At 45.9% G+C, this 23,033-nt stretch overlaps 2 protein-coding genes across 2 annotated transcripts in view; one reads left to right on the top strand and one right to left on the bottom strand.

Moving 5' to 3' along the window:
* Positions 1 to 5,119, bottom strand: part of LOC119970888 (chymotrypsinogen A-like) — a 51,366-nt gene extending 46,247 nt beyond the window's left edge. Inside the window, exons 1-2 of the mRNA XM_038805996.1 lie at positions 4,975 to 5,119; positions 4,262 to 4,375 (exon numbers count right to left, since the gene is read on the bottom strand). Of these exons, the coding sequence (XP_038661924.1) occupies positions 4,262 to 4,375; positions 4,975 to 5,119 (259 nt within the window). The remainder of the gene's footprint in view (positions 1 to 4,261; positions 4,376 to 4,974) is intronic.
* Positions 5,120 to 5,704: 585 nt separating this feature from the next.
* LOC119971373 (agouti related neuropeptide) lies at positions 5,705 to 21,984 on the top strand. The gene is made up of 4 exons (XM_038806816.1): positions 5,705 to 5,783; positions 17,589 to 17,753; positions 18,551 to 18,636; positions 21,645 to 21,984. The coding sequence occupies exons 1-4, from the start codon at positions 5,705 to 5,707 to the stop codon at positions 21,831 to 21,833; spliced, it is 519 nt and encodes a 172-aa protein (XP_038662744.1). The 3' UTR covers positions 21,834 to 21,984.
* Positions 21,985 to 23,033: the final 1,049 nt, after the last annotated feature.

Consider the following 23,033-nt stretch of genomic DNA (forward strand, 5'->3'; position numbering starts at 1 on the left):
AGAGGATGAAGTTTGCCCTGAGGGGGTCGGTACAGGGGTTCTTTCGGCGGTGGCAGCCCTTTCTCGACTTCCTGGCGAAGGGGTAGAGAGTGGTCGGTCTCAGCAGCAACTTGGGGGGCGGGGGCGGGGGGGGGGGGGTTTGGGGATGGTTAGGGGGTTTGTTCTTGCGGCGGTGGGTTTGCTATGTTGTTATTTACTTCTTTCTTGTATTGCTGTTGGTTTTTTGTTGTTATTTATTTTGGGGGGGGTGAGTTCTTTTCTTGTGTTGGTGTGGAAACACGCCTTGTTTGTTTTAAATTGTGGGGAGAAAATTTGTTATTGAAAAACTTGAATAAAAATTATTTTTTTTAAATTTGATGTACAATATTTATCCATCTTCTATCTATCACTGGCACAGAGGTTAGCACTGCTGCCTCACAGCTCCAGGGACCCAGTTACAATTCTGGCCTCGGGTAACTGTGTGTGTGCAGTTTGCACGTTCTCCCTGTGTCTGTGTGGGTTTCCTCCGGGTGCTCCGGTTTCCTCCCACAGTCCAAAGATGTGCTGGTTAGGTGGATTGGCCATGATAAATTGCCCTTAGTGTCCAAAAGGTTAGGTAGGGTTACAGGGTTGGGGTGGAGGTGTGGGTGGGGTAGAGTGCTCTTTCCAAGGGCAGCTGCAGACTCGATGGACCGAATGGCCACCTTCTGCAATGCAGGCATTCTGTGATTTGTCCCTCTGTATTTAGGAATTCATTTTTGTTTTCAAGTCAATACAGCATTGTGATTTCATTCCCTCTCCTTCCAAATATTGTGACATTTGACTGCCATCTATAGACTAAGGGCCAAATTTTGTCCTGTTTCCACCCCCCCCCCCCCCCCCCTCCTCCTCGCCAGAATGTGTTTTCTGAGGGCGGAGGCAGCTCCCATTTGCTGCCGACGGGAACTTTAGGGGGTCCTGCTGATGCCTACAGCATTTTGCATGGGTCGCCCAACCCCCCTCGCCAGGTAACCCATCACGAGGTGAGTTGCCTTCGGGGGGACCAGTAGATCCCGCAAACGAGATGGGTTGCCAAATCCTACCCTAAACATTACCAAATAAATGGAATAGATATAGGAAACGCTGGACTTACTCATGGCTTCTGGAGAGAGGGAAACGAAATGAACATTTCAGATCAATGGCCTCCAGTCAGAACAAAGGGTCATCAGAGCTGTTGAATACTTCCTCGGCATTTTCAGGTTTTTTTTATTTTTCCAATTAAGGGGCAATTTAGTGTGGCCAATTCACCTACCCTGCACATCTTTGGGCTGTGGGGGGGGGGGGGGGGGGGGGGGGGACGCACGCAGACATGGGGAGAATGTGCAGACTCCACACAGACAGTGACCCAGAGCCAGGACTGAACCCGGGCCCTCGGCGCCGTGAGACAGTAGTGCTAACCACTGTGCCGCCAAGCCATCGCGCATTTTCTGTTTTTATGTCGGGACTGGAGGTCCAGTCCCCCAGCCGTGTGTTTCTTGGCAGCAAGTCATTCGCTGGTGACATTCGCTGCTTGTCAATCGGATTTCCATTGAAGCCACCCCACACCAGCCTGTGGGCGAATGTGCACTGCCAGCGGGAAAAGAGAATCCCAACGGCTGGAGAATTCCGGCTCATGTATCCAGCTGTCACAACATTCTGCTTTTGTATCAAGTAAATTCAGCCTGGATTATTTTTTCCGTCATTAGGCTAAATGGGAATATCATAATTAATCATTCCCATTAAATTGCATTTGAGTTTTTGCAATAGAATTAGCACAGACGACAACATTAATCCTCCAATAAATTAACAGTAAAATACTGAGTTGCTATAAATCTGAAATAAAAACAGAAAATGCTAGAAAATCTCAGCAGGTCAGGCAGCATTTGTGGAGTTAACAGAGTTAACGTTTCGAGTCCATATGACTCTTCTTCAAAATTAATCCTCCAATCATTTACAGCCCAGGGGAGTCCACACTGAATAAAATAAAAGAAACAAAGTTTTTATTTACAGCACTATATATACACAGCACAGTAGATCCCTATCGGGTCCTTTTTGGTTGGTGCCTCCCTGGCCGACCTTTTATACAGAGGTCAATAGAGATCTCCCGCCCCTTGCAGGGAAGCTTGTACTCCACAACAGTGTTTTTCAAACTTTTTTTCCGGGGACCCATTTTTACCAACCGGCTAACCTTTGGATCCAACCCACCGACCTTCACGACCCACGCCAGCCGACCTTCACGACCCACGCCGGCTGACCTGCGCGACCCACGCCGGCCGACCTGCTTGACCCACCATTTTCTCTTTCCTTGTTTGTTGCTGACAAAAATGGAGGAAGTGGTTTTGGGTCCCTTTGGGCCCAGTGGTCCCTTTGGCCCCCAACTTGTAAAAAAATGACTGCGACCACATAAAAAAGAAATGCGGCTGCACTGCGCATGCGTGCCCGATCATCGCATTTTGCGCATGCGCACTGATGACCGTTCACGCATGCGCAGTGCGGCTGCATTTTTTTCTATCTGTTCCTATTTTGAAGGTGACTCGCAGCCAGCGTTATTAAAAGCCGGCTCTTGCACGTGGATTTGCGCAATCGGGAGCACCGCGACGGACGGCTCCCCGAACCTCCCGACACCCGCCCGTGACCCACCCGCGCCAAGTCCCCGAATTTGACAATGCCTGCTCCACAAGACCCATGGGGAAGATAATCATTCCCACTCCATAGGCCCCGCGCGGGTTATTACAGAAACCATATCCAGGCAAGCACAACCTTGGGCTGTCCCAAGGAAAGGAGGACTTTTTTCTTTAGGGTTTGAGGGAGGACTGGATGCTTAGATATTCTTTGTGTTACCTCAGATGTTTCTCGGAAGACACAAAGAACCTCATTTATTTGAAAGTATCTTCAGTGATGTATTTTTTGCATATGAACCTACATTTGGAAGTCAGGCGTTAGAGTTCCCTTGGAGTAGAATTGGACACACTTGCGAGTCCCCTGCAAAATATTTGCAACCTTATGGTGTTAGTCAGGCTCTATATCAACATTTTATTTGCTCTTTAACTGTTTGGTGAAGTTAACCATTGTATTTTGACTTATTTATGCTATGTTGTATTTTCTTAAATATGGGGAAGAATTTTAAGTTCCCCTGCTGCTGGGTTTGTAGGCGGGGAGTGAGGGGCGAGCGCTTGCCACCCTGAAAATTCAGACCCAAGTCTTGTTTATGTTACACATAAAAATACAAAGGATGGCAAAACAGATAGTAAAACTTACAAAGATGGAGCTTCAGAAGAAACTTGCAACAGATATCAAATCAAACAACATTTTTACCATTGTGTGTGTGGTGGGTGGGGGGGGGGGGGGTGAATGGCATTCAGGATCAATGTGGGCCACTTAAAAACTGATAATAGGGATACTGTCAATGAAAAGAAGGAAATAGTGGATAGGCTGAATAATTACTCAACTGTACTGCCTGAAAGTGGCCGAAACTTAATAACTTCCGAATGGGAATTTGATAAATACTTGAAAAAGGAAAATTTGCAGGGTTATGGGAAAAGAGCAGGGAATGAGATTGATTAAGTGGCACCACCAAAGAGTCAGCACAGGCCTGATTGGCCGAATGGCCTCTTTCTGTCATTTTATGATTTTACATCTAATGTATGCTTGAGTCTGATACAATGTGTTCAAAAGTATGGAATGTTTTAGGCTGAACCACTCACATTCACCATCATTCTTACAAGAAATACTTTTTCAAATGCATAAACCGTCTATATTTGGGCGCAGATGGAATTTGCTGCCTTTGTTGAAAGATGTCTGAGACATTCAGCAATTAATTTCAGTTCTGGTCAGTATGAGCTGCAATGAAACCTAGGCCAAATCAAACTGGATGGACAGTTGGTCCAATAGGATACGGTTTACCTTATTGAATGACTTTGGTTCCATTAGCTTTCCTTTCTCAACAAAAATATTTTGACAAATCAGGAAAATGTATTCTTTTATTATCTCTCAAGCCCTAAGCAATTTATTTAATTTCCTGAGCAAATCAGCATAGAGACAACAACCTAACATTGGTTTAATAATCTCCACATGTTTTCCCTTCACAATAATTTAGAGCCAGAAATCTCTATTCGTTCCTGAGTTTATTTTTCTGTTATACTTTCAAATTAGGGCCTTCCATCCACAGCCAATTTAGCAAGAAGGTCAAGATAATTTGTTGTGTCAAGGACTGTACATTATACATTAGGGCTTAATTTTACAAAATGTTCGGAAACGTACTTACCGGAACAACTGATTTGGTGTTGACATACCAACCATCTATGATTCAAAGATGCAGGAACAAAACATTCTGGGGCTGAATTGCCAAATAAGGTTTTCCTTTCTCTCCCTGAATTCACTAAAATATAGTTAAATTATTTATCTGTAGCCAGTCTGATCCGAAAACCGTTCATTTATTCATTCATCTTCCCTCTCCTCACATTTGAAGATGCTGATCCAGATTAGGTCTTCTTTTCTGAGGCAGTCCCTTGGGAATGAAGGTAACTTGCTTCCACTCCTGTTTGGTGCATTCGGAAACGGCTGATAAGTTCAGTGCGCGATCTGCAGCGTCTGCCACATACGGGACAGGTGGTGTTTGAAGGGTCAGGTAGATGAGGTTTTTTGGAAGGTTGTGCGCTCTTTCCAATGCATTGGCTTTGCCTCTTTGTGGTCCCAATAAAGTCTCGTGATGTGTTCGGTACCATCCTTAATGAACCTTCGCCACTTTGGTCAGTCACAGGTCAAAGTTCTTTCGTGGGTCAGAAGGGATGTTTGTCCTTTTCACGGATGCTTTGAGGGCATCTCTAAAGTGTTTCCACTATCCTCCTGGGAGTCTCCTGCCACAACCAAGTTCTGAGTGCAACAGTTTCTTTGGAAATCTAGTGTCAGGCACATAAATTACATCTGCCATCCAGCAAAGCTGGTTTTGAATGGTTAGCTCCTCAATCCTGAGCATACTGGCTTGGGAGGTGATGCTGCAATTGGATCCTGTTTCTTGCTGCCAGATTTGGAGGATCTTGCGAAGACACCACTGGCAATACTTCTCCAGTGCTTTGAGGCACCTGCTGCAGGCTGTCCAAGTGACTGAAGCAGAGAGAAGCATGGGGATCACTGCTGCCCAGTAAACCACAACCTTAGTCAGATCAGGTATGGAGCCAAAAACAACACAATTCCTCCAGTATAATGGTGAAATAATTATTCTTAAGCTATGAGCCTCGACAGTAAGTGTTGGTAAGCTACTCAACCATGCAGTGCATCACAGTTCAGCCTCCTCGTCAGTGATGACAATATGATGGATGTTTCCGAAGATATTTGGTCAAATGCCCCTAGCATGAGAACTGTGAATACCTCTGTAGAGAAAAGAACCCCTCAACCACAATTTAAAATTACAACATTAATAGGGAGTGAGGGATAGTAATAGTCATTGGGCACGATTCTCCAGCCGCGATGCGCTCATGTGAGAGCACAACACGACTGGACAATCCCGGGAGAGGCCTGCAGCGAGCTTCCCAACAGGCTCCGTGCCTCGCGAGATTCACCGGAGTCTCGCGAGATGTCGGAGTCGGAACCCCGCCCTAAATGGTCAGGACTGAATGACGCTCGTAGAAGTAGGACGTAAACCTATTTACTAACTAACTGCATAGGGTCCACCAGCCTCCTTCGATTCTGCAGCCGGTGCCAATCAGTGATGGTCCACACAAACATGGACCAGGTGGAACAGTATCCGGGGGATTTCCCAGGCCATTGGAGATCCCTTGGTGGTCAGGGTAAGTGCAGGGTGGCTCCCTGGCCCTAGCCTGGAACATGAGCACCTTGGCATTGCCCAGTTGGCACCTTGGCACTGCTATCCTCGCACTGCCAAGGTGCCCAGATGGCACTGCCACGCTGGCAGGGGCACTGCTTGGGTTCCAGGGTGGCAGTGCAAGGGTGCCCAAGTGCCAGGATGATACTGCCAAGGGTCAGGGGTTGAGGGGGGGCCATGGCATGAAACAAGGGTGGAGGGAAGGTTTGAAGGATGGGGAAGTGCAGAGCAGGTAGGTAGGGGCCTCCAGGAGGTTGGGGGGGGGGGGGGGGTGATGGGTGGGGGTGCTAGAAGGAAGGGAGTACTGTAAGGGGGCTTGGGGAGGCCTGAAGAGGGGGCACCCCTAGGGACCCATAGCGGGGTGTCTTCACTTGAGAATAGGTGTGGGGTAATGTCCATCTGTGTGTGTGTGGGGGGGTGGTGATATTGCCCTTAAGTGGGGGACCCACAAGCTCACTTAGAGATTGGGTCACCCTTTCAAAATGACGGCCCGATCTCTGAGTTCAGTTCCCCAGTGCTAAAAAAAATTTGAAGTGTGGGCTAAACCGGTGAGAAACTCCCAGGGCCCAAATAAATCTCTTAGTGTCATTGAATAGCGGTGGGGAAGTTGCTGGCAGAGCTGGCATGAAACTCTCTGAAAGACCTGCTGTCATGTTCTATTGACTGGCTGAAGTGAATGGTGAACTGCAGAACATGTAGTTTAAAATAATTTATTATAGAACAACTGCGTGATAAGATAACTGGGATAAATTAAATAATGAACAACTAACACTAACAACTATTGAGAAACTACATCTATCTCCCAGCATGACCTACTCCCAACTCCCAGATCACAGGGTCACATGATGGGTTCACAATGCCACCTAGTGGTCAGAGGCCATGCATAACATTATATACAAACTTGCTTATGTATATCATCACACCCGCCACAAATTAACTTAGAAATTCTTTGGGAGAATCACGCTCATTATTTGAAATTCACAGAACAACGCAAAGATGGCAGTAACTTTGGTTGAAAGCAATCTATCTACAATTGTGCAGAGTGATTCAGAGCATTTAGCTCACGTGGAGCACAAATACAGCATGGACCAATTGGGCTGAATGGCCTATTGTTGCTCTAGTTTCTATGTAATGCTAAGTAATTCTATGCTGTTTTATTCAATATTATATTTGAGTGACTGATTTCTGGAGAATGAATTAAGGTACCCTTATTAATATGGGAGCCTTGTGGCATTTTCAGACTGAATTTGATGATTATGCCCATGTTTCAGTGAAAAATGTAAACCTTGAATACTGTATGTTGTTAATATTCATTTATTTTCATTTTACCCTTTGTTACAGTCCAGGATATGGAAAATGATAGGAGAGAAAATCCTCCAGGTTGCAGGGAGATAATGGTTCTGCTACCTGGGGAAGAAGCATGCTGCTGTATGGTTGTGTTGGAAGAGTGGCCTTGGTATGTAATGGCAATGGCACAGTGATGAAAGGTTGTGGGAGCAGCGGATAGAGTATTTCCTTGATTTGCGGATAAAGGGCGTATTGGCGTGTGACAAGAATGGAGAGTTGCTCGGTCCATAATCTTTGGAGAGGTGGATCCTTCAGTGTGGAAGTAGTGGAGAGGCAGGAGAGGGGTGGTGGGGATAGGCTCTAAGATACATCATGACTGCTTCAGAGTATGGTGGTGGTGGGATGGGCTTTCAAGTTGTGGTAGTTCTTGGACAATAGCACTGAATTGTGAAATCTAGGATTATCAGCAAGGAAACCCTGAGTGAAGAGGTTACTTGTCAGACTAATGGAGTTAAAAGATCCAGGAGAACTAGAAAGGACCCTACAAGATTTGAGAGCATTGAGACAGGGATAGCAGAGCCTGGAAGGTGTTGGGGGAGAACTTTGCCAGCACTAAAATGGATGCTGCTGTGTGTTAGTTTTGGGAGAGAAACCTTGGTGAAAGATTGTGAGAGCAGTGGATAGAGGAGTTCCTTGATTTCGAGGTAAAGGAAGGCAGCTTCTTAATAATGAGAACAATGGGAAGGAGGTGTGATGCTGCTAATGAAAAAGCATGAAGTTAAGGGTTTTTACAGGGTGGATCAGCAATGGGAAGTGAAGAAAAAAATTACTTGGGTTTTTAATGTAAGTCACACAACATAGATCTCCATTTAACCGAGGCAAACATAGATCTACTGAACTCTGAACACCAATTTGGAATGAGCATGTAACAAATGAAGATGCTTTATTCACAAAATATTGTTTGAATTATCCATGGTTCTCAGCAACAACTCTTTCTGTTTACCAAGAGTTGACCTCGATAATAGTAAACCCCATTTTTTTGTATTTTCCCCACCTTAACTTTAAATGGAAATGCCACACTCTGAGTGTGTGCAATGTCTATAGTTTCCCACCCTGTACCATTTGACTTTTCTCACTGGCGTTTACCCAGAAGTTCTGACTTTGTTTCAGTTCACTGATGCCAAAGCAGAATTGAAGAATGAGATTTATTTATTTCCCATCAGATACTATTTACCTGACAATGATAATCCATTGTTAAATTGAGCTCACATTTACCAGAGTCAAGGGAATAATGTTCACCCCATTTTAGCTTCTACTTTTTACTTTGTGCTGATCCACCAAAGGAGGACGAGGGAGTTAAAACTTGGCGATACTGGCATCACTCAGGGCAGCAGCCCATACCCAATCTCCAGCTTTACCCTGCATAGCACAACATCCAGTGGAACGTCAACCCCGTGAGGAACATCCGACCTGAGACAAGGGCTATTTCAGACCCATGAACCTTTCGTACAACCAGAACGGACAATCATCTCCTAGCTCTCAGTCAATGTCTAAAAGCACAAAAGCCCAAAAGCCCATCAGAACTGCTTGCTCTTGAGAAGCCCTGACTGTGGGTGGCGGATGAGGGGGGTGCAGTCAGTGGGTGCCAACCTGCCAACAACCTGCCTGAGAAAGAGACAGTACAGTAAAAACAAAGCAACACAAAATATTTGTTGCCCTGCATTTTAACTACTATCACCTACATATAAATTGCTTAAATAGTTACCTTTCTCTTTATATAAATGTTTTCACACATTTAGGATAGACTGGAAGTTCTGCTTAATTTGGTGTCTAGTTTTGAATTTTGGATAGCGAAGTCCACAGCAGCAGTCAAATGTTGCATATCGAGATGAGTAAAAATTGTACTGAAAGTAAACGGTATCAGGCTGGTGATTGCTGCTGACATCAAGAGCATGGTACATTTGCTATATTAAAGGGAAATCAATACATAAGGTAAAACAGATTTTAGCAAATGTACCAGACCCTCAACATTTTGTATAGTAGGTTTTAAAATGACTTTAAATGATAGCAGCGAAGTACATTTCAGGTCCTCTCTAATTAAGTGCCTTCTTACTTATTCGTATTGAGCGGGAAAAATAATTGCCTCAGTTATAAATGTCAGAGCAAACAAACTCCCCTTTTCAGTCCTAAATGGATTTCTGATCATTTTCAATTTAAACACTTTGGTTTAGCTGAAAGCTCCAGGAAACAGATTTACATTCACCTTTCCAACCTTTGTTCCACTGACTTCAAAAATGTGTTTGTCTTCAATTTCGATGCACTGCATTCATTCTTCCATTTGTCATCTCAGCTACAAATAACTGCTGTTACTTGGGTGGCAATAGTGAAGTACCCATATCAATTACAATAACATGAAGCGAAGGCAGCACACTGGCACAGTGGGTTAGCCCTGCTGCCTCATGGCGCAGTGGTCCCAGGTTCGATCCCGGCTCTGGGTCACTGTCCATGTGGAGTTTGCACATTCTCCCCGTGTCTGCGTGGGTTTCGCCCCCAAGAATGTGCAGGATAGGTGGATTGGCCACGCTAAACTGCCCTTTAATTGGAAAAAATAAATTGGGTTCACTAAATTTAAAAAAAATAACATGAAGCTAATGCAGTGTATTCTTTTATTTCTTCAGGCTGGGAAGCTGCACATGCACAGTTTGATTTTTTATTTCTTCAGACCGGGAATGGGGCCTACGCACAGGCACAGTTTGACTTTTCATATCTTCAGGCCGGGAACTGGGCCTGCGCACATGCTCAGTTTATTTTGTTATTTCTAGGGCAGCGTGGTGGTGCAGTGGTTAGCACTGTTCCCTCACGGTTCAGCAGACACGGGTTCGATCCTGGCCCCGGGTCACTGTTCATGTGTAGTTTGCACATGCTCCCTGTGTCTGGATGGGTCTCACCCTCACAACCCAAAAAGAAGTGCAGGGTAGGTGAATTGGTCACGTTAAATTGCCCCTTATTGGAAAAAAAGAATTGGGTACGTTAATACCTCTTAAATCTTTTTATTTCTTCAGGCTGAGAACCGGGCCTGCGTACATGCATAGTTTAATTTTGTATATCTTCATACTGGGTACCAGGCCTGCGCACATGCAGAATCTGATTTTTTATTTCTTCAGGCTTAGAAACTGGCCTGCACACATGCACAGTTTGATTTTTTATATCTTCAGGCAGGGAATCGGCCTGCACACATGCACAGTTTGATTTTTTATTGCTTCAGACTGGGTACCGGGCTTCGCACCTGCAGAGTTTGATTTTTTTTATATCTTCAGGCAGGGAATCGGCCTGCACACATGCACAGTTTGATTTTTTATTGCTTCAGACTGGGTACCGGGCTTCGCACCTGCAGAGTTTGATTTTTTTTATATCTTCAGGCAGGGAATCGGCCTGCACACATGCACAGTTTGATTTTTTAATCCTTCAGACCAAGAATGGGGCATGTGCACATGCACAGTTCGATTTTTCATTTCCTCAGAATCGAAACCGGGCCTACGTACATGCAAAGATTGGGAACTGGGCTTGCGCACCCGCACAGTTTGATTTTTCATTTCTTCAGGCCTGGAATTGGGCCTGCGCGCATGCTCAGTTTGTTTTGTTATTCCTAGGGCTGCACGGTGCTGCAGTGGTTAGCACTGTTGCTTCACGGTGCAGAGGACAGGGGTTCGGTCCTGGCCTCAGGTCACTGTCCATGTGTTGTTTGCACATGCTCCCTGTGTCTGCATGGGTCTCACCCTCACAACCCAAAAAGAAATGCAGGGTAGGTGAATTGGGCACATTAAATTGCCCCTTAATTTGAAAAAAGAATTGGGTGCACTACTACTACTTAAATCTTTTTATTTCTTCAGGCTACGAACCAGGCCTGCGCACATGCACAGTTTGATTTTATATTGCTTCAGACTGGGAACCAGGCCTGCGCACCTGAGCAGTTTGATTTTATATTGCTTCAGACTGGGAACCAGGCCTGCGCACCTGAGCAGTTTGAATTTTTATTTCTTCAAACGGAAACCGGGCCTGCATACATGCACAATTTGATTTTTTATTTCTTCAGGCTGGGAACCGGGACTGCGCACATGCACAGCTTGAATTTTATTCATCTGACTGGGAATGGGACCTGTGCCCATGCACTGTTTGATTTTTATTTATTCAGGCCAGGAAACAGGCCTGCACACAAGCTCAATTACATTTTTTATTTCTTCAGCCCGGAAACCGGGCCTGCGCACATGCACAGTTTGATTATTTATTTCTGCAGACGGGGAACCGGGCATGTGCACTGTAGTGATCCTCGCCTGAGTATACAGAAGGGGCTGATGGGAAATGGAAGTACCACCAGGGGGCAGCACGGGGACATATAAGAGTGACGCCGAAAGCCCGCCCTCGCTCACTGTGGCTGGAGAGACGGCGGAGCACGACAGGGACGGAAGCTGAGCTCAGGGCTGTGAGTGTGGTCAGGCCTAGTTGCAGAGCATAGAAAAGCAGTACCTTTACAAGTGCTATTCTGTAAGTAAAAAGCTAACAAAGTCATTTATTGTGGAGCACAATAAACAATCCTTCAACTGCTGAACGACTTCTAGCATTCATTTAAGAAACATTACATACACCTGCTCAGTTTGATTTTTTAATTTCTTCAGGCCGGGAAACCGGGCCTGTGCACTTGCTCAGTTTGATTTTTTCAGTCTGGGAACCTGTAATAAGTCCGAGGAGGCAGAAGTCCCATCACCAGAATTCCTTATTTACAAAACCAACAGCTGAACACCTAACCCGCACATCTTTGGACTGTGGGAGGAAACCGGAGCACCCGGAGGAAACCCACGCACACAGGGGGAGGACGTGCAGACTCCACACAGACAGTGACCCAGCCGGGAATCGAACCTGGGACCCTGGAGCTGTGAAGCATTTATGCTAACCACCATGCTACCCTGAAAAGTAGAGATAAAGAGGGCTAAAGGCAGGATGCCGCCGGGGGAAGCGCTGAGGTATATGCCGCATGCTAATTGGTTACAACCGGGACTATTAATACTATGCGGCCCTTTAAAATTGTGAATTTCTGAATGTGGCCCTTGCACGGAAAAGTTTGCCCACCCCTGGTCTAGTCAATGGAAGGATGCAACTGTTATTAGTAGAGCACGGAAGGCCACTGGAAAGTATAAACATTGGTTGAATGTACAGCATTCAGGAGGAGTCAAGACAATGGATTGGGAACACAAAGTTCAAAAATGGAGGGCACAGTAACGTAGTGCCAGTTCAGATAGTACATCGGATAGTGAACAACTCCGCAGGAAAAGGTCGAGAACTATTGAAAGGACATCCCACAGCAGAAGGGAAAGATCAAGCAGTAGCAGTACAGAACAAGATGCCAGGCGGGAGAGGGGACATAGTTTATCAAGATCTCGGAACATGAGTAAGAATACAAATAATAATAGGAGTAGAAGCCCAGATGCATGTGATATTTGGTGACTTTCAATAAATTAGATAAAAAGTTATCAAAGATGCAAAACAGCAAGAACTGTTGGAATGAATTTGGGGTATATACGGAAGTACCAGATAGGGGACAAAGAGCTCTATCCCACAGATGGATTTGCACAGAAAAGGTTCTTCTAGGGCAAAGGCCAGGCTTGTGGCAAGGAGATTTGAAGAAAACTTAGACAATCAGGATTTAAGGGTAGATTCACCTACAGCAGGAAAGGTTATTTTAAAGATTTTCTTGGCTCTATTAGCCACAAAGGCATGGGAATGCAAATCTATGCCTTTTTGCAGGGGCATCAGCTCCAGAGAGACATTTTTCTCCGTCCTCCTAAAGTGACAGCTAACACAGAAGGGGTACTCTGGAAGTTGAACAAATGTGTATATGGATTAAATGATGCGTCTAGAGTCTGGTATTTTTCGGTAAGGTCAGTTTTGTTAAAGTTAGGCTGTTGCCAGTTGAAAGCAGATCCGGCAATGTTTTACTGGCACTATAAAGGAAATCTTTCTGGCATCTTTATGATGCATGTCGATGATTTTTTGTGGGGTGGGACTAGTGATTTTGAAGCTATTGTAATCTCTTATCTGAGGAAAGAATTCAGTGTTGGAAGTCAGGCTTCTGGTGCATTTAAATATATTGGACTGGAAATCGGACAGACTAAGTTAGGGCAACTTTGCGTCAGCAACCTTATTTGGAAAGCATCAGCCCAATGGCAATTAGTCGTGGCCGGGTTTCACAAAAAGACGTAATGGTTTCAAAGATGGAAAAAGAGCAACTGCAAAGTTTAATTGGGCAACTACATTGGTTAGGTAGGCAGACTAGATCGGACGTGAGTTTTGATGTCTTAGAGTTGAGTACAAAAATGAATGATCCCAAAGTGGAAGACATAATAAGAGCAAATAAAGCGTCGGTCAAACTAAAAATGCAGGAGTGTGTTTTGAGGTTCCAGGTTTTAGGTGACCTAAGGCACTTGAAACTTATAGTTTATAGTGATGCATCCTATGCAAATTTATGAGATGGGGTTTCAAGCGCAGGAGGTTTTATAATTTTCCTCTTGGGAACAATGGTAAATGTTGCCCTCTTGTGTGGGAAACAAAGAAAATACGGAGAGTGGTCAAAAGCACTTTGGGTGCTGAGACGTTAAGCCTTGTAGAGGCGGGGGATATGGTCTTTTATATATCTCAGATATTGACAGGAATTTTGGGATTAAAGGATTTGGGTAATATACCTATTGAATGCCACATTGACAATAAATCCCTGTGGGAAAATTTGCACTCTACAAAAAGTGTCAATGAAAGGGCAGCACGGTGGCACAGTGGTTAGCATTGCTGCCTACGGCGCTGAGGACCCGGGTTCGAATCCCGGCCCTGGGTCACTGTCGGTGTGGAGTTTGCACATTCTCCCCGTGTTTGCATGGGTTTCACCCCCACAACCCAAAGATGTGCAGGTTAGGTGGATTGGCCATGCTAAATTGCCCCTTAATTGGAAAAAATTAATTGGGCACTCTAAATTAAAAAAAAAAGTGTCAATGAAAAAAGGTTAAAGATAGACATCGCAAGTTTGAAGCAGATGTTGGACAGAGGGGAGATAGCAAAAATTAAATGGGTCGACCGTAGCTATCAATTGTCAGACTGTTTTACAAAAAGAGGGGCTAGTTCACAGAAACTTTTGGATATTGTTAATGAAGTTTCTGTGACTGTTTTATTTTTATTACAAAAAAAAAATTTTTTTAAAGGGTGAAAATTGCATGTATGTTTTTGAGTTTCTTGTAATTTTGTTTTCACCTTTTTTTTTCTCCAAGGTGAGACTGTTAAGTAATGGGTTAAGAGACATTCCAATTAGTTGTCTCATTTATGTTAAGTATCCAACAATTGACATTGATATGTAAAGAGGCTTCAGGTGGCCTTTGTGTCAGGTGATGTGAAGATAGAGTTTTGTGCAAAGTCTGTTAAAGTGAAATAAAGGTGTTTCTGAAAAGGAGCAGAATCTTTGACTCTTTATACAACAGCAGTTAAACGTCTAACACCCCTCCTCCCCCATTCCGGTACAAATTTACCCTTTCTCTTCAAATTGCCCCTTTAAACACTTATTTTATGGCAGTTTGTTTCTTTCTTCTCTGAGTCTCAGTGACTCCACCGATGCAGCAGGGGCATGTTTTGCTGCTCCTGTCTCACCCAGCCTAAGTAGGGAAGGTTGGGCGAGACAGAGGCTTTGGAATATCAACGTGGGTAAGTCGAAGGGCTGCATGTGGGGCAGTGCTTAGCACTGGGACTACGGCGCAGAGAACCAGGTTTGAATCCCTGGCCCTGGGTCACTGTCCGTGTGGAGTTTGCACATTCTCCCCGTGTCTGCATGGGTTTCAGCCACACAATCCAAAGATGTGCAGGTCAGACGCTAAATTGCCCCTTAATTGGAGAAAAGATAATTGGGTAATCTAAATTTTTTTTAAAACGTGGGTAAGTCTGTTGAGAGTGCCAATCTGCTGGAGATTGCTACACTGAGGAAGTTACGGACCCTAATTAAAACAGCTAATTACTCTTTAACATATTTAAACTGGAAACCCCCTGCACCTGGAAGGGTCTCTCTCAAGCAGCCACAAAAAGAACTTTGTTTATATTATAGATTGAATGGGTGTCATAAATAATTTGGGAATGGTCCCAAAATGCCAGAGGATGAAGTTGAAAATAAACCTGGAAAGTATGACAGGCTGTTATTTAAAAAAATATTTTATTCAAATTTTGACATTTTAACAATTAAACACATAAAACACATAACATTTACAAAACAAAACCAACCCAAAATAAAGCCAAATCCCAGGCCCACCCTCCTCCCAAAGACCCCCAACCAACCCCCTCCCATCTTCCCTCCTCCCTAGCAGTTGGCGGCAACCAGCTTCCCGAAATGCAATACAAACACCATCTCTTGTGGAACCCCTCACTCGCCCCCATCAGAGCAAATGTCACCTCCAAATACAAGAATTTCATTAAACCCCCCCCCACCAGCCATAGCGAGGCACAGGGTGGAGAAGCTGACCTCCATCCCAACAGAACCCGCCTGCGATCAATCAACGAGGCAAAGGCTAAAACATCTGTCCCCCCTCCCGTCTGCAACTCCGGCAGGTGCAACATCCTGAGTATGGCCCCCAGGGGACTGGGCTCTAAGTCCACATGCAAGATCGCCCACATGATGCTGAAAAACGACACGCTGAAAAACGACACTCAAAGCTTCCCCAACTTCAGGCATGTGAATGTGATTGGCTGGGACCCTCCCACAATGTTCACCAATATCCTCCACCCCCTCAAACAACCAACTCATCCTCGACTTTGTCAGGCCCTATGTACTCCCTTTAGCTGCATCAACTCCTGCCTCGCACACGAGGTTGAGGCATTTACCCTCCGTAGCACCTCCTCCAGCACCATCCCCAGCTCCTCCTCCCACTTGGCCTTAACCCCTCCGGAGACTCTCTATCCTCCTCCAAAATGCTTCCATTAATCGCTGAGACAACCCACCCCTTCCGATCCCATCACCGACACCGGCTCTGGCAAAGAGGAGGGAGGTGTCATTACAAAGATCGGACGGATCTTTTTCACAAAATGCTGCTCTTGCATCTATCTGAAACCTTCCCCTCGCGACACCCCAAACCTCTCCCCCAACTCCTCCAGACTCACAAACCGTCCTTCTAGAACGGATCTTTTATTTCCACCACCCCTCGCTCCTCGCATCCCCGAAACCTCACATCCATCCTCCCAGGCTCAAACCCATGGTTCCCATCGAATTGGCATCAACTTCGACCCCGCCCCCAACCGAAAGTGCTGCCAAAACGGCATAGTTTCAGCATGGCCACGACCACCGGATTCCCTGAATACCTCCCCGGGGCAAATGGAAGGGGTGCCGTTGCCAACGCCCGCAATCCCGACCCCTTACAAAAACCTGCCTCCATTTTCACCCACAAAGCCTCCGTCTCCCTACTCCAGCCCTGCTCCTTCTCAGTGTTTTCCACCCTGTAATAGCCCATACAAACAACAAAATCAGCCTCTCCACCCCCATAAAAACATTTTCGGCAATGGAACAAGAATAAAAACCACGGCAAAATGTTCATCTTAACCGACTGCACCCGGCCTGCCAACAATAGCAATGACAGACTTTGATGGTGTTTGGCAAAGGTTAGCAAGACAAATAAAATGCTGAACATACAGGGAACAAGGCTGACTTTTTCTTCCTACCAAATTCCTACCCATTTAAAATGATAACCTCATACAGTCATAGAGGTCATACATCACAGAAAATGGCCCTTCGGCCCATCACGTCTGCGCTGGTCAAAAACAAGCACCCAAAACCCCATCTGTTTTCAGCGATGTTGTTTGAAGGATAAATACTAGTCTGGGCACACAGGGGAGCTGTTGGCGTGCTTGCCACATGGCACCACTGGTCCTTTTCTACTTAAGAGGGCAGACAGGACTTTGGAGGGACAGTGCCTCCCTCAGTGAGTGAGAGTGTAGCACGCCCTGGAGTGTCCACCTGGGTTGTGTGCTGAGGCCTCTGGAGTGTAGCTTATACTTGCAGCCTTCTGACCCAGAGGCAGAGAACTACCTACCACTGAGTCCAGGCTGCCACGTTGATATCAGCTAAATGATTGCTTTTGAAAGAAAGCTTGAGTGAGGTAAATACAAATCCCACTCCTCCTCCTTCAGTGCTGGCGTCACCGTGACAATGAAGTTGCATCCAGCGGATATAAATCCAGGGCTCAAAACAGTAGCACTTCGCACCAAGCAGTGGTTGGACAAGAAAGTTTCCTTTCGTTTCTCACCAATACTTTTTGTTTTGGTAACTAAAGGTTATTTATTCGCAGTGGGTTTTAAATCGTATCTTAGCAAATGCATTTTATACCTATGAAAGAGAAATCATACCGTGTACCAATACTTGTGGCTAATAATTTGAATGTTTGCTCCGGCTGAACTTTCTTCCTTTGCCTCCTAGGTATCATGTTTAGAGTTGTGTTGTTGTGCTGGAGCCTGCAGATGGTTCAGGTCGTTCTCACCAGGACTGCAGAGAATGAGCTGGACTTGACCTTGATGCCGAATGACGCTCCATACAGCGACCTTGCTCTGTTGAGCAGGGTCCAGACCCTCCTGCCTGCCGCAGGTGTGTGTTTGAACTGTTTGTGTCTCACTCTGCGCTTGTCTGTGTTAGTCCAGGAGTCAGGCAAGTAAATGCCCGCCGCTTCACCCACAATTGGCAGTCAAGTGGCACTTTCAGGAGCTTAGAACAAATGGGTCACAAAATCGACTTAAAAATGATTGTCCTTATCGAGAGGGAGTGAGTAATTTCTGAGTTTGTAAAGCAAACGTCCTCACTACTTGAGTAGCTGGGCAGTTGCAAAATTCTGTTCTAAGTTGCAACATTTACCTCAGATCTCTGAGCTTGCATTCTGATTTTCGCATTGAATCAATTATTTTGTCTCATATTTACTTCAAATGTATCAACAAACAAGTAACCTTTAATTTATTAAGAGTGGGCGGACTTCTTCTGTTGCTCACAGGAGGATATTGTTTTTATAATAGTTTTGTCCCTCTTCCCTCCATCGACTGTTCATTTCCCGCTCTGCTTTTGTCAAGTTTCTTTTTGACTTGTCTCCGTCAGTTTTCTCCTGTTTCTCTCTCAGTTCCTGTATTGTGCTTTCCCCGCCTCTCCTCCGCCTAACCCCCACTCGATAGATATCCTGCTGGGAAGAGACGGTGCATAAAGCACGATTCTTTCAACTATCCCTCATTGTTTAAAATTGCAAAATATGCCGTCCTGGTAGAGACAAGAATGCATGTTGATTTCGAAGAATCTTCATTTTTAGTAAGAATCAAATCAAAGCTGAGTGTTTCACTATCTGACCTTGACCAAGTAGCATCTTGCAAATTAATTTAACGTTATGTGATTCTGTAATCCAGGTCCACTGTCCAGCCCCGCATTGGACGGAGCAGTGGGTTCAGTTCAGGAGGATCGTGTGTCAGAGAACATCATGCTGGAACCTCAGGTAGTTGCAATTTTCACACAGCAACAACGCAAAGCAGGATGACTGTTGCTGTGTGATTAACGTAGTTCAATTTTTATTACAGATAAGTATAGACTCTTAATAATAATTTTTCAAATGTTGTGCAGATCGGCCTATTTGTATGATTGAATGAGATTTTGTGAAATTCTTCTGTTACATTGACTTGTCAGCACAGGCTCAGTTAGCAGCACTCTCACCTGTGAGGCACAAGTGGACTAGATTCTCCGTTTTTGAGGCTATGTTCCCACGCCGGCGTGGGAACAGTGGCATTTTACGACATAAAAAGTGTAAAACAGCGACCGATCCTCCGATTGTCTGGAGGCTAGCATCAAGGCAGCGTAGAGCACCCAGCTCTACCTGCTGATACGGCCCAGAGAATTGCCAGGTCTGTGCCTGCGCAAGCACACAGTGGTGGCCTGCAGCGACACGGCAGCGGCCGCTCGGGGACTCGGCCTGCAAAATAGTGCCCCTCTTTGGCTGGCTCGTGCGCCCTGGACCACCCCCCAACAGTGCCCCCGGCCCCTGGCAAAGTCCCCCCTGCTCGCGGATCAGCCTCCCCGGCTGCTACACCGAGTTCCCAATGGATGAGACCACACGCGACCTGCGTTGTCGGGAACTTGGCCGGTCAGGGGCGGACCATCGGGAGGTGAGCCTCAGGCAATGTCCTGAGGCCATCAATATGGCGCATGGCGTACTTTCCGAGTACGCTGCTTTGGAGGGGGCGGAGCATCGTGAACGAGGCGCTGCACCCGATCCGCTCATGAACGGGGTTTCTCCGGCTGATCACCGAACACGATTTTGGCGTCAGTGACCGGAGAATCCCGCCTAAGGTTTTGGGTTTGCATCCCAGCTCCGTACTGAGGGAGAGATGAGGTTTTAGACTGAGGCTCCACCTGCGTGGATGTACAATAAAAATCTCATTGCACTATTTGGAAGGAGCTGGAAAGTTATCCCAGAATTAATATCCTCGGTCAACGTCAGAAAAGCAGATCATCTGGGCTCTGAAGAAGTTATATGGACTCAAAACGTTGAGTGGAATTCTCCCAAGAAATTACTTTGCGGCGTGAAAACCGGTGAAAATCTCGGCCACAATACCACCGTGATTCCCCTCGGAATTCTCCCACATGTAACTTGGGGAGGCTCCCGTTGGGAAACAGATGTGCAGGACATAAAGACACCACCAGACCACCTCCTCGGAGATAGGATGCCCCAATGCCTCAAATTCCAGACGTACCCATAGCCCCTCTCCTCCTACTTACCAGCAGAACATCCTCCCCCCACTCTCAGGCATCAGTCCCCACCCCCATCGCTAGTACCAACCACCCCCCCCCCCCAAGTGACCAACACCACGAAGGCCCCTCCTTTAAGGTCCTCCCCTCCATGTTCCACTTCATGCCCCCACCTCTCAATACCCCTCCTTTCTAGGCCGTGACCCCTCTCAGGTCCCACCCCCTTGGCAATGCCCCATGGTACCCTGGCAGTGCCTCTGAGTCCGCACTTTCGGAGGCTGCTGACACCGGAGTGGTTCGCGCCGGTTTTCCCACCGGCATGGGGACTTAGTCCCCAGAAAGGAGAATCCCGCCCAGTGTCTCTAGGCAAATATTTTAGCAAAGATCCTGGAGTGACTGGGATTCACGTGGTAACCAACATGCGAGATAAGTGTAAATTGAATGTCCTGCAGTCACATATTCAGGAGCTGAATGTTTTTAAATAAATAGTGCAGGATTTATAAAGGAACCCAAGGAAGTAGTACAAGGAATAAGAGCGACAAGGAGCCCACACTTCAAATTTAGATTTTCCTAATCAGTGATATATTACAACGGTGGGGCAAATTAATTCCTGGAACATGGGCTTCACGGGCAAGGCTGGTGTTTTATTGCTGACCCATCATTGGCCCTGAAAAGGTGGTGATGAGCCTTCTTCTTGAACCACACCATTCCGTGTGTGAAGGTGAACCCTCAGGCCTGTTAGGGAGGCAGCTCCAGATTTTTCACCCGGTGATGATGAAGGAATGGTGTTACACGTCCAAATTGAGATGGTGTGTGGAGGCCGCAGGCTTTTAGGTGGTGGAGGCCGCAGGCTTTTTAATACAGTACAGGATAAGAGATTAATCCATGAGTTAGGGAAGCATAAAATAAAACGGGTGTCATTTATTTAATCCAAAAACAAAATGCTGCAAATGCCAGAAATCTGATATGAGGAAGGATCGTCATCACCCCAAAACATTAATTCTGTTTCTCTCCACAGATGCTGCCTGACCTGCTGAGTATTTCCAGCATTTTCTGATATTTATTTAGTCACTGGGAAAAAAAACGCCCTGGCCCCAAAATACAATTTGAGAGAATGGATATTATTTTTTAAATCCCAGCATTCAATGTATTTTTTTCCCAACTTTGTATTAAAAATCCTTAAAGTTATAGGCAGGGAGCCAGTTGACTAGTTGGCTCAAGCGTGGTGCAAAATAGCAGCAACAGAGTGAGTTCAATTCCCCGTACTGGCTGAGGTAATTTTTTGGGCCCCTCTCCTGGCCTTGCCCCATTGTGATATCATGGTATAAATGATGATTATCAGCCCTCAAACAATGAGGACATTAAATGAAGAGAGCCAGAGAAAAGCATTGGCAAGGTGAATTCTGGGATAAGTAGTTACAGTGCTAGCATTCAGAAGCAGGGAATTGTGTGAACTGAACAAATATTTGAAAGAAAATCTATAGAGAGAGATAAATGTTTGGAAAAGCTGCCCTGGGAGTCTATCAAGGCTGCTTAACATCACTCATTTAAGTGGGTTCAGACAGGCATTTGATGAGAATTTAGAGATATAAGTAGGGAACTGTGTGTTTTATTACTGGCTGGCGAGATGCAACAAAATGATCTTGTCAGATCCTGTGTGTCTGTCTATTGTTCGTGTTTCACTATTAAATGCAATTGTTCATTAACTGCTGCAATATGAAGAAATGGTGTGCTTTTCTGATCTTTAAATTTGCTTTGCAGGTAATATCCAATGCTCTGGAGATAGAGAGATCAGAGCGTTCGCCCAGGAGATGTGTCCGACACTTGGAATCCTGTTTTGGTCATACTCTGCCTTGCTGTGACCCATGTGCCATTTGCTATTGCAGGTTTTTTAATGCCATTTGTTACTGCAGGAAGATCGGCAACAGCTGTCACCAGGGCAAGAGTTAATTTTGTACTTATGTTGTGTGCTTGAATATGTTTCTGTAGGGAGCATATGCACAAATTTATGTTATTTGTTTTTTGTGTCTTGCTTGTAATGTAAGAGTTAAAATAAACTTACGACACACGTTTCAGAAAAAAATAGACGTGTTTATGGCTGTACCACGAAGATTTTCTTTATTTGAGACATGTAGACATTGTAGGACTTTGTAACTATTTTGGGGGAAATTTTAAAACTACACTTCTTAAATGTGTCTCAGAAAAGGTCAAAAAAATATTTCTATAAGACATCAATCTCAGGCTTAATTACAATGCAGGATATCAGTACAGGGATGGTGGCAGGATACCAGTACAGGGATGGCCGCAGGATACCAGTACAGGGATGGTGGCAGGATATCAGTACAGGGATATTCGCAGGATACCAGTACAGGGATGGTGGCAGGATCCCAGTACAGGGATGGTGGCAGGATCCCAGTACAGGGATGGTGGCAGGATACCAGTACAGGGATGGTCGCAGGATACCAGTACAGGGATATTCGCAGGATACCAGTACAGGGATGGCCGCAGGATACCAGTACAGGGATGGTCACAGGATCCCAGTACAGGGATGGTGGCAGGATACCAGTACAGGGATGGTGGCAGGATACCAGTACAGGGATGGCCGCGGGATACCAGTACAGGGATGGTGGCAGGATACCAGTACAGGGATGGTGGCAGGATACCAGTACAGGGATGGTGGCAGGATACCAGTACAGGGATGGTGGCAGGATCCCAGTACAGGGATGGTGGCAGGATACCAGTACAGGGATGGTGGCAGGATACCAGTACAGGGATGGCCGCAGGATACCAGTACAGGGATGGCCGCAGGATACCAGTACAGGGATGGCCGCAGGATACCAGTACAGGGATGGCCGCAGGATCCCAGTACAGGGATGGCCGCAGGATCCCAGTACAGGGATGGTGGAAGGATACCAGTACAGGGATGGTGGCAGGATACCAGTACAGGGATGGTGGCAGGATACCAGTACAGGGATGGCCGCAGGATACCAGTACAGGGATGGCCGCAGGATACCAGTACAGGGATGGTGGCAGGATCCCAGTACAGGGATGGTGGCAGGATACCAGTACAGGGATGGTGGCAGGATACCAGAACAGGGATGGTGGCAGGATACCAGTACAGGGATGGTGGCAGGATACCAGTACAGGGAT

The sequence above is a fragment of the Scyliorhinus canicula genome, chromosome 9 (assembly GCF_902713615.1).
Source record: "Scyliorhinus canicula chromosome 9, sScyCan1.1, whole genome shotgun sequence".
Taxonomy (NCBI): Eukaryota; Metazoa; Chordata; class Chondrichthyes; order Carcharhiniformes; family Scyliorhinidae; genus Scyliorhinus; species Scyliorhinus canicula.